Source organism: Lates calcarifer, unplaced genomic scaffold (assembly GCF_001640805.2).
Source record: "Lates calcarifer isolate ASB-BC8 unplaced genomic scaffold, TLL_Latcal_v3 _unitig_4112_quiver_405, whole genome shotgun sequence".
Classification (NCBI taxonomy): Eukaryota; Metazoa; Chordata; class Actinopteri; family Centropomidae; genus Lates; species Lates calcarifer.
Genome location: NW_026116709.1, coordinates 345,787 through 358,146, shown reverse-complemented (window position 1 = coordinate 358,146; position 12,360 = coordinate 345,787). Strand labels below are relative to the sequence as shown.

Here is a 12,360-nt window from a genome sequence, read left to right as displayed (position 1 = left end):
TTTATGTGAACCACTTCACTCTTCCAATTGTGTACTGCATGACCACTTTTGTCACAAATGTGTTATTCATATCACTGTCATCTCCTCCATGTCACCTCACTGCTCTGTGACAGATGTCTGAGGTTTTAAGAAGCCACAGAACCAAAACGGATGATTTTATTGAGGACATAGTAAGTTACGCTGATGACCTACTGTCATTTATCATCTTGTTTAACCTTGTTGAGCAATCCCAGCTGACACTGGGAGAGTGGCAGGCTACACGCTGGACAGATCATCAGTCTATCATGGAACTGACATATAGAAATAAAGAACCATTCACATTCACACCTAAGGGCCGTTTAGAGTCACCAATTAACCTGCATATCTTTGGACTACAGGAGGAAGCCAGGGTGCCCAAAGAGCATGCAAACTCCACACAGAAAAGCCCTGGGCGAACCTGGAACCTTTTTGCTGTGAGGTGACAGTGCTAACCACTGCACCAGTGTGCCGCCCCCCCCTATTTAAAAATGAGACAGGAGTGTGATATTGTACATTTAAATACCTTCACGGTGCCTGGATTCCTTGTCGGTTTTGCTGTTTAGGATGTGGAGGGTGCTCAACCTTCAGCATTATCCATTATCACCTACATTTCAGTCAGACAGTCTCAAGTGACATCAGATCAATCCATCACAGACAATTTATTATCACTGAGAAGCTTAAACATGATCCAAAACAAAATATAACAGGCCGTGTTATTTTTTTGGTCCAGAGAGGACGCCCTGACATGTATGAAATGAAATGTATGAAACATTCATACATTAATATGTTCTTCAATACAATAGCTTTTCCAACATCATAGTCTTTTCCCTCATCTCAATGTCCCATTCTCCCTCTTCAGGTGTACAAAGAGAAGCTGTATGGGAAAAAGTATGTGTGGTTCCTCATCGGCTGGTACGCAGACAACTGGTTTAAGATCAAGGACCCATCTATCAACTGTACTGTGGAGCAGATGACAGAGGCTGTAGAGGGTCACGTGACTACTGAGATTGTCATGCTCAACCCAGAGACTGTTCGTGGAGCCTCCAACCTGGTAAGACAGGCATTACTTTATAATGTATTTTATCAGTGGTGCTCAACAGACTCATCTGCAGCTGCAGAGCCTGCAAGGAGTTTATGATGAATGCTCTAATGCAGTTTTTATATTTTGCTGCAGCAGCAAAAAAACCAAACAAAACAAAACTTTGAACTCGTTTGAAAAAGCATAGTATACTCAGGATTATCTTTAGTGGGGTGTAGTTCTTCCATGGCTGTAGACCTACTTGTAAAAATATAAATATCTTCAAAGAAAGAAAAAAATGTTTTTTAGAATGATATTTACTTTTGCGGTCAGGATATTTGACCTGAATCCACTGCAAATCAATTTGTTTCAAAGATTACAGAGAGTTAAATTTTGCTTCATTGATACTAGTGCAGAAATCTGCTTTAGTGTAACACTAATTTCCAGAAGATTACTGAAACAAGGGAAATTAAATTGGAAACAAGTCACGCTAAATGCCCTTAACAGGGTTTTCTGTTGAACAATGAAGAATCATTTGAGACCAGAAAACTTGCTAAGACAAGTCATTTTTGCAGGATAAGAACAACCACAATTCATATGAGCACCCAAAGTGCTGAGTTTACCACTTTTCATAACATGTGAGTAAGTCATGTTTTAATTTTCACAATTGGCTTTTCATGATGTATTTTCTAAAAATGAAGGGAGTTCCGAATAGCTTATATAGGAATTTAATGTATTGATCAAAATGAAGAAAGAATTGGCAGCCCCTGTCAATCCTCTTCAGCTCTATCATCAGAACTCATGTCACCAAACCCACAAGTCAACTCTATCTCCTACAAAATCCATATACCAGTTTGGGGCTGCATGATTATGGCCAAAATGATAATTACATTTGTTTTAATCAATATTGAAATCACCATTATTTATTTTTTTTTTTGCATTTTCACATTTAAATAAACAGGGCACTACTTCACTTCCATGTTGTGCTAAATGCCTATAAATGTACAAATCTTTGCATCAAAATAAGACTGGTCCCTATTCACAGTACAGACGAAAGTCATGTGCACTCTTTGTATATGATCCACTGATTTTTTTATTTTATTCATTTAACCTTTATTTAACCAGGCTTAGGAAGCACTTGGTTTAATATGCAGCTTAGTTTTCTATGAGCAGATTGTTACCTGGCTTCTGGCTTCTGTTTCGCACACAGTTTTTCCAGCTCAGGACTTGTGACATCTTATACTTTATAAGCTCTTGCTTGGTTTCTGCTAATAACCCTCCGGGCAGTTGATGGTTTGTAAAGTTGATGGTTTTCTTGTCTTCTTTTCTTACATCTATTGTTTGTCAGAAAATATTATTATTATTATATTATATTATTAAGTAGTATCACAGTTTTCAGTCTTCAGCATCCCTGTCTTTTAATGACATAATGGTGCATTACCAACACCAACTGTCAGTGCAACTACAAAAAAAATAGGGCCTAACCAAGAAAAACAGTGGTACACTAGTGGTTAAAAACTCCACAGGGTACCTCTTTCTCTTTTTAACTTACAAATGAAACTGTATCAGTGTGTTCTGATCTAAAATGAAGCTAAATATTTTAAATTTGTGTGATGTTACCAAAATAACAAGGGCTAATCCTTTTGGGAGTATCATTGTTTTCAACAGTTTAAATGGAAATCTTATGATCATATGAGATACAGTATATTGTAAACATTTTTTTTTGGAGTGAACGGCACTCGAGGAAAGCTCATAATATATCTAAAAAAGAGGGGGTTCATTGTCTGGGGAGCAGGACTGTGCTCAGTAAATTTCAGCAGTGTTTCTAACAGATTTTGCTCTCTCTTATGTGCACGTGGAAGATTTGATGGTGGTGTCAAAGGAATTGTTGAAGGGTTTAACAGTATCATTTGATGTGATCCTCTGAGGACCATGACTATCCACAGCAATGAATAATTGCGTGGTCCAACTGCAGAGACAGAACAGAACAGAAAAATAGTGAAACTCAATTTTCAAGAGCACTTGGCTGGTACACTTATACAATATATATTTTCTAGCTATATTTCATGAGATCAAACTGTTGAAAGAATAGGTATATTGTTATATAGTGTACACAGTGCACTAACCACATTTGACCATGTTTTCCTCAAATGTAACTGTAAAGGCTGCGTACTGCAGAGTGTCGCAGTGATGTTTTGATATAAATGGTACAAATCTGTTTCTATAGGGCTTTGGTAATAAAAGATGACAGATGAGAGTTTTTAATAGCTCTTTATAATTAAAGTGAGGTTTTCAAAGGCTGTGCCCCATGAGACAGTCTGAAATGAAAGTGATAATTGTCTTCACTTCAGGCAAAAAGTGTCGGAGGAGCTGACAGACTGGGAACGGTGGATTCACATGATGATGCATGCAATCATTTGGTTTGAGGAAACCATAATGTGTAATAAAAGCAGGTAAAAAAGTTTCTAAGGCAGTAAGTCAGTGGACTAACACACATGGGCCCATGTGACTGCTATCCTCAAGGTCTCATGTATAGAGCTTGGTTTCGTGACATCAGCAACGCATTGCATTATTAGCCCTTTGATCCTGACTGGATACTGTCTTTACACCTGACAGATGTCGTTGCAGCTAGCTCGGTCCAACAAAGAAGCTACAAGCTACTGCTCCTGCCCCTGCACTTGCATCTGCTCCTGTACCAGAATAATAAATGACATGAAGCTACTTCACCTCTGATTGACTTTTATTTTTGAGATACTCAGTACAATTTAGTATAACTACATGGTAAAAGATGTAAAGATATTACAGTGCAACATCAAATATCAAGTAAGAGGAACAATCATACAAGTGTCATGAGATGTAAAAATATAAACCATTACTAGAGAAATTAAACAGAGAGGCAAAAGAGCGTTATTTAGAGAAAATAAAGATAACTGGAAGAGTTGATCCATATGAACACAACAAATGGTCACCTGATTTCTAGGAGCTATTGATGCTCACGTTCCCCTTATCTATATACATTATGCCCTAATGCTAGCTCATAATCTCTGTCACAACATATATGACCACATTATTATTGAGTTTAGTTTCTCTTGGTATCTGGCTTGTGATTTTCTCACTGTTTGCTATTTGTGGTTGCTTTAGTCTTTCTTTCATCCTCAGTACCTGTCGTCATCTGTCCTATGTTTTGGTTCTGCATGAGCAACAACATGGCGGTGACAACCAGAATACAATGTGATTCCCGTTCTCTGTACAACAGTCTGTGGATCCTCCAAAGATACATAAGCAGAAATTTGGAAAAGGCAAATAAAAATTACAAAAATAATAATGAAATGATTATGATGATAATAACATATTAAATTTGCAAATGCACGCCTCCTCTCATGAATTCAACTTGGAATCATGTGCAGATGAATGAGCATTTACACCTTTCCCATTAAGTCTCTGAGCTAGTTATGAATGGCCTGTTAGAGGAAGAAGATGGGCTTTCTGGTTATCTTATTCTTTAAATGATTTGGAAAGACAAGATCTTTGGCAGAGACAAAGGTGTGCTGCTGGTAACAGGTACAGTAGGATCAGGTGACTGGAGATGGCATGAACACCACCAAGTACAGATACTGGGCAGGTGAAGAATGACAACACAGGATTCACCATAGCATCGCTGTGTATTCCTGCCTCAAGCCGGAGGCAGGAATACCCTCTCAGAGGGGGTCAGAGGGTTCCCATGTGGTCTCAAAACAGAACAAGCTCACCTTTAAGAGTGAGGTTTTACGTCACTCAGAACTGTTAATGTTCTGACATACAGTGTTTTCTCCTCTCCAGACCTCGCAGGAGTTTCTTGCCCAGCTGATGTCTAAACTTGGGGGGAAAAATCCAGAGGAGACAGGTGGTTTCCAGGAGGCCCCACTGGCCTATGATGCTGTGTGGGCTCTAGCCCTGGCACTCAATAAGACTGTGGGGCCCCTAAAGGCCAAGGGTCACCGGCTAGAAGATTTCAACTACAACAATCGAGATATCACTGCAGAGATCTACAGAGCTATGAACACCAGCTCCTTCGAAGGAGTTTCAGTAAGTAAAAAAACCCAGCAGGAGGAAGGATGCAGAAAGATAGAAAGGGTTGAGTGTGCAGAATAGTAATATGAGAGTGAGAGAGAGGCACTGTGTGAAGGATGGTTGGATTAAAATTCTACATTTTACTTTCAGGGACACGTTGTATTTGATGCCCAAGGTTCTCGAATGGCGTGGACTCTTATTGAACAGCTTCAAGGTATGCCACAGCACACATCCCTGCTTTAAAATGGAATTCATTTCATAATCAGATGATTAGGTATACCAGGTGGTGATCTTGCTCTTTCCATCAAACTGTAAATAGATATCCATATAGATATATTCATAATTTTGATACTATTTGAAGTATTTGCTATGTGAGGTTTTCAGACAGAAACTCAGACTGTGTGTATGTGCAATGTACTCTGTCTGTTGATAGAAATAACTTTTTTTTTTTAATTTAATGTGGTCAATGTGTCTGACAAAGCAAAACTATTTCTTTGCATGTGCCACAAGAAGTACAGAAAAAAATGCATAAAGCTCTTTAAATATTTCATTGATAGTAAGACTGTTTCAGAAAAGCCACTCTCACATTCCTTTGGTTGGTTGGCTAGGTTGGGTTTTATGAAACACAGAACACAATCTGCTTTTTCAGTGATTGTGATTGACAATGGGGGTGGCATGGTGGTACAGTGGTTAACACTGTTGCCTCACAGCAAGAAGGTCCCGGGTTTGAGCCGGGTTTGAGCCCTGGTTTGAGCCCTGGTTCGAGCCCGGGGCTTTTCTTTGTGGAGTTTGGATGTTCTCCCTGTGACTCTGTGGGTTCTCTCTGGGTACTCCAACTTCCTCCCACAGTTCAAAGACATGCACATTAGGTTAATTGATAACTCTAAATTGCCCACAGTGTAAATGGTTGTTCGTCTATATGTGTTGGCCCTGCACTGGACTGGCGATCCATACAGGATGCGCCCCGCCTCTCGCCCAATGTCAGCTGGGATAGGCTCCAGCCAACCTGCAACCCTTAATGGATAACCGGTATAGATAATGGATGGATGGATGGAAATGGAAACCAATGGAAACCCTCTGATAAAAACAGATTTCAGGAAAGTCAAACCACCACTAATCCATCATTACATGGCAAATTTGGTTCAGAAATTCAAGATTCATCAGCATGAGTGGTTTAAACTATATGCAACTTTACATTTTAGCCTCCTTGCATGCTTTCAACCCCAGAAGCACACCTCCACATCCCACCATGTTAAAAGAGAATTCCTTTAATTATATTGCAAACCATTCATGAACCTTGGCACTCACATGACTATACATTGACTCAACCCAGCACTCATTTTGGTTGTGTACATGGAGAAGGGAAGTGGTCTTCCTGTGATGTATGTGTAATTACCCAGCAGGTCAGCAACATATTTGACCAGGCAACTCTTAAAACTCTCCCTCATGGTGGCTAAATATGTAACCTCTGTGGATCTGTTACCTAGAGCCAGTTGAACATCTGATTGAGCTATCATGGCACTTGTGTAAAGCTGGATTTAGTCCAGGTTGAATGTTACAGATGAAATGCATCTGCTCAACCAAACACACCCAATGACTGTGTTTGCGTGACATGCAAGCACTGCCTCATTAGATGTCACTTCAAGTGAACATCAGGGTCAACATTTTGCCATACAGTATGACTTTTACTGTAGGTTGCACAGCAATTACTGTCAGCTAACAATAACTTTTGTTTAAATTCCCTTCTGGCATAAAAAGTTATCCAGTGCTGAAGAAACAGTTGGGTACCCCAAGCTTAGATAGTCATTTTACAGTAATCCTGTATTTATATATGCAACACTAATTTTAATGTTTACAGTCAGCCCACTGTCCTATAGAATTCTGTCTATATTGAGTGATTCTGCACCTCAAACTTTGGAAGAAAGAAAGTTCAGGTTGTAGAGGTCAAGGTGGTATATAGGTGTGTAGTGAATGTGACTTTCACGCAGGAGACCAAAGCTCACTAAATTGTAAAAACACCATAGAGAGAGAGAGAATTTTCTTTTTAAGTTGGCAGTAGTTAGTAATATCCAATCATATTCATTCAGGTCAACATCATAGAGATGATGACCTGACACCTTCTCACTAATCATGCTAATGCTGTATCAGAATCAGCCAAAAATCAGTTGAAATAGCACAGTTACTGGTTACATTGTGATGGATTTCTACACCTCTATGCCAGCGACAGCCATAGCCATAAGAATTATATTCTCAGGTTGTCCATCTGTCTGTCCATCCCATTCTCATGAATTCCCGAAGCTCGCTTGGACTAGAGGATGAATTGATTAGAATTTGGTGGTTTCTTATTGTAACAGAATTTCACAAAAAGGTCTAACAGGAAAGGGAAGCATTTTCTGGTCATAATCAACACCATGACTCAGGAACAGAGGGGGGATTGTGACCATATTTCCTGAAACTAGCAGAGGCATACAACAAAGAGATGGTAATTTTCAGTTTGTTTATCTGTCTGTATTGTTTAGCAGTAGTCTACAGCTATGGAAAAACAACAGCCTCTCTTCTACAATAATACAATTATTATTCTGAATTACCCCACAGGCCCAATAGTTGCATCACTGTGTTTTTCATGTAATAGGACAGAGGTAGCTGAGTGATCACATGGGGATGTTGTGTCTTATCTATAGTGGCGCGAGGCTTGGGCTGGCTGTCTGCCTTTTGATCATTGAGCCTGTGTTCTCTTATTCAGTCTGTCTGTGCTTTGTATTTCCCTGACAGCACTGAGATGTGTGACTATTGCAGGCTCTCTGTGTTCTTGGGACTGATTAAAAATTAAACTTGTTTTGCCAATTTTTTTTCAGTGCTGACCTCTATCAACCCACAAGTACAGGGTCAGTGATGTGTCGCAGTGTGTTTGATGGTAATTGGAACCATGCTGGCCCTGGGCAGTTCTTTGGTCGATTCTAAGCTAAGTGGCAAGATAGACATGTAAATAAAATGCTCATTTAAGCCTCTTGTCAGCTTCTCAACATATACATTAATTGGCCTCAGTAGAGTCTGCAGTCACAGCTGTAGCAGTAAATAGCTGTTGTAAGGCTTTGAAAAGGACAAAGTAGAGGAAGTTTGTGTTGCTCTAAAGGCGGATGCTTCTCTGTCATGTACATCTCTGTGGAGAGAGAGGAGAAAGAGGAGCTTTATTGAGGATTTGTTTGTAGCCAGTGTGTATCAGCTAAAACACAAAAATACATTTTAGGTTTGCAGGGGCTGCATGGACACCACTATAAGAATTGACTGGTCAGTTTGCTGCCCTTTGTTTGTGGTGTGCACTGTGAAAGGCAGCATTCTTTGGGTCAAAGAAAGGCTACACTTATCCTTTTCTAAAGACAGTTTTGTGATACAGCATCGGCCTACTCCCTATGCCTTGTCAAGAATCAATATAAGCATGTTAACACATTCACCTATATAATGAACACATGATGCCATCTGTTGATGGATGGGCAGTCAATGGGCAAAATTCTATCTGGATCTTAAGTTTTTTTTTTTTTCTTAAGAATGGGGTCATGCTGTATGGACTGCATTTACATTTGGCTGAGATCTGACCACAGTGTGACCACGTCCAGATGTGGTCTGGTCAATTCCAGCTGCATTCTAATCACACCTTTGTGTTAACATCCCCAGATATAACTCATATGTTAATACAGGTAGAATGGTTCATAGACACTGACTGCTAGAGGCTTCTGGCTGACTTTTTGAGCCTTTTATACACACTTTGTGTGTCCACAATTTCAAATTATGCATATATGAGTGCTGTATCTGAGCAGTCTGGAGAAAAAAATGGACAGAACCAGTGACAGGGAGACAGAGAGAAACTGAAAAGATTTGGCTGAGAGTATATTAAAAGGAGGAGAGACCTACAGGAGAGTGATGCTAAATACCAGAAAATGACAGATATGTTCATGAGCACCCTTTACTGTCAGGTGGAAGTTGGTCCACCTCTACCACACCGCTACACAGTGATCAACACAATCCAGTCAGAGCTCTGAAATGCAGCTGCAAAACAAACTTCAAAAGTGAACAAATATATAAATAATATTATCTTAATGTATTACATACACATGATGTGACTTCAGAATGTGATTAGTCAATCAGTGCCATGAGCATAATAGAAACATTTACGTACATTCAACTGTTTATGGACAATGACCTCACTTTACTGATAACATGATTTCACATCGTGTGGAGACCTTAAACTCTCCCTCATGGTGGCATTTCTTTATTCATATGGGTAAATAGTTAAGATGGGGAAGACTTCCACCTGTATGACTTGTGAGTGTTCATGCCAAGGAAAAACTCAAGGTGGTTGCATGATTGCACAGTTCATTATGTCAGGGTTAAAACTACTGTGTTTAAACAATATAATGCTGTAGCCATTAAAATTGCATTTAATTACCTTGAATGCTAATTAGCTGGTTGCCCTAATATTGTTTATTCCTAAAGTGAAGGATTTAAAAAAAAAAATCTTTTACTTAAGTCAAAATTTTTACTTTAAGCATTTTGAAAAAACAATTCCCTGGTGTGTTCTCCTGTATTTTAATGCCCCTGATAGTTAGAGCCACACCTGGCCTGCAGTAAATAGAGACCCACAGTAATTATCAGATCCATGAATGGCATGCCAGTACTTGTTGATGTGGAGTATGTCCTTTATAATAGTGAAGGCTGACCTTTTTGGGACTGGAGTTTTTGTTTAGCATTCTGATAGCTTCCACTGTTGTCCTGGGTAGGATGTAGACGGATATCCTTCTGACACATGTTTTCAACAGCTACTTCTTTTCACCTACTGGGAAAGGAACTCCATCAGGCGGATCATACTCCATCTCCTTCCATTACACTATTAATAATGGCTGGAATCCAAGGTGTTTCAGTTTCAGGACCTAAGTTTTGTCTATACTTGTCTATACTACACTGCTATGGCAGTTACTGGGCACCAGTGTGAATCTAACACTCTTCATTGGTTGGCAAGTGGTTTCCCTTTGCCACCCTTTGGCTTGAACTGTTCAGATAAGATGCAAATGTCATGAGTCCTGTTTCATTTTTTTGTCACTCAAATCATCATCCAATTTAGCAAGTAAACATGAAACATCTTCATTCATTTCCCAACCATTTGTTACTCAAACTCATATTTGACTTAAAGTCAAATATGATCTGATCTGTATCTAAGTCAAGTATAGATCAACACAATGTGCTAATGGCACAGTTACATTTACATTTAATCATTTAGCTGACACCTTTATTCAAAGAAACTTACAAGTAAGAGACAACATTAAAGCTTCAGTGCAGTAGACCTTGAAGTAAATTTATAAGGCGATTAGTGCAAGGAGATGAATTAAAGGAATGTACCACACATGCTGTTTCAGCATGTTAGGGTGTTACAGGTTTCAGGAGAGGAGGTGCTCTCAGGAGAAATGAGTCTTCAAGAGGCTCTTGAAAATAGAGCGGAACGCTGCTACTCTGAGCTCTTTCCACCATTGGGAACCACAAACAGGAACAGTCTGAACTGTGGAAGCCTAGTATGCAGGCAGTGCCAGATGATGATTCTTGGAGGAACACAGAGGCTGAGAATGACTATAAGCCTGTGTGATTGAGTTCAAGTAGATGGGTGCAGACCCAGCGGTTGCTCTGTGGGCAGCATTAGTGACTTGAATTTGATTTGTACAGCTTTGGTTAGCCAGGGGAGGTCTATGAGCAGCAGAGCAACATATGCCCTTTTAGGCTCAACAAAGACTAGGCACTCTGATGCATTTTGAACCATTTGCAACAGTTTGATTGTTAGTGAAAGGAGCCCTACCAGAGGGGTATTGCAGTAGTCGAGGTGAGAGATAGCCATGCCCTGTACTAAGACCTTAATGGTGCACTGAGACAGGTAAGGCCTGATTTTTCTTATGTTGTATAGTGTGAAGCAGTACAACTGGGAGACAGATGCAACATGGTCATAGAGGGATAGCTGGTCATTAAGCATGGTTCCTTATAACCTTGGTTGGTGTGAAGAGAGATGAAGAGCCGATTTTGATGTTGATTGGCTGGGATGCCTACGACTCAAGACTAATAGAGCAGTTAAAAGTTTTTGAGTATTTATTGTAAACAAACCCTTGAATTTAGTCAAACCATTGGCAGCAATAACCTCAACCAAGCTCTTCCAGTAGCTGTGGATTAGACCTGCACAATGCTCAGGAGGAATTCTGGACCATTCTTCCTACAGAACTGCTTTAGTTCACCCACATTCTCAGGAATTCTCTGGCATTACCAGCTCTCTGAAATAGGTGTATCAGATATTTACTGACAGCTTTACCTACTTGACAGTTTTTGATATTCCCTGCTAATGCAGGCATATCAGTTGGTTATATGGTTGGATACCTAATTTACCTGGTTGAACATCCATTAGACTTGGAGACATTAGAGTCCTCTCACCTTCTGTCTCTTTCACTTACACTTCTTTCTCTCTGTCACAGGAGGGAGCTATAAGAAGATCGGATACTACGACAGCACTAAAGGCAATCTGTCCTGGTATGGGAATGACAAGTGGATAGGTGAGGGACATTCATCTTCCTAATACTCTCTATTTTTCTCTTTATCACTCTGTAGCATGCCTTCTATCTTCTAATCTTTAGTTTTCTCTGACCCTGCAGCCTCACCTTCTCTCCTTCTAATTCCTCTTTCCTTCCTCCTTTATTGCCCTCACTCTCCCACTCTTTGCATACAAGGTTGGCTGCAAATGGTCATCAATCAGTCAGTTGGGTTTTTATTAGAAAGTAGAAAGTAGCAATGTGTCTGCTATCTTTTTGCAGTTCACCAGACAACCAAGTTATTCAGCAGCAAAGAGAGCCACAGTTAAGCTCTGCATTGCACCAGTGTGCATGGAACAATAATTTCATTCCATTTACTAATTAAACATGAAAACCAGTTCAAAGCCATGACATCAATGCACATGCTAGTTGACAGTCTAAACAAAACAGGAGAAAGCAATCTCTGTGGTGGTGTAATGGGACTGGACCCCATGACCTTGACTTTGAGGAATGAAATTGTGTTCCCTAATCAGTACACAGGGGAGCTCTGTGTGCGTCCATGTCAGTTCTGCCTCCCTGAGCACTGACAAGATGCAGATCTAACAGCGGATGTTGTAAGTCCGTGAAATACAAAACAATATCAAGTGATGCAACGGTGGTAGAGAGGGGATCGTAAATATGGATTGACCTTCAGTTGTTTATTGTGTTTGCTTGTTTGTT

At 39.9% G+C, this 12,360-nt stretch overlaps 1 protein-coding gene across 3 annotated transcripts in view; it reads left to right on the top strand.

The window, feature by feature from the left end:
- gabbr1b (gamma-aminobutyric acid (GABA) B receptor, 1b) overlaps window positions 1-12,360 on the top strand; it is a 136,326-nt gene that overhangs the window by 90,932 nt on the left and 33,034 nt on the right. For all 3 annotated transcript variants that reach the window (XM_018695493.2, XM_018695492.2, XM_018695494.2), the window contains 4 exons: window positions 878-1,069; window positions 4,856-5,101; window positions 5,237-5,300; window positions 11,587-11,664. In XM_018695493.2, the coding sequence (XP_018551009.1) occupies window positions 878-1,069; window positions 4,856-5,101; window positions 5,237-5,300; window positions 11,587-11,664 (580 nt within the window). The remainder of the gene's footprint in view (window positions 1-877; window positions 1,070-4,855; window positions 5,102-5,236; window positions 5,301-11,586; window positions 11,665-12,360) is intronic.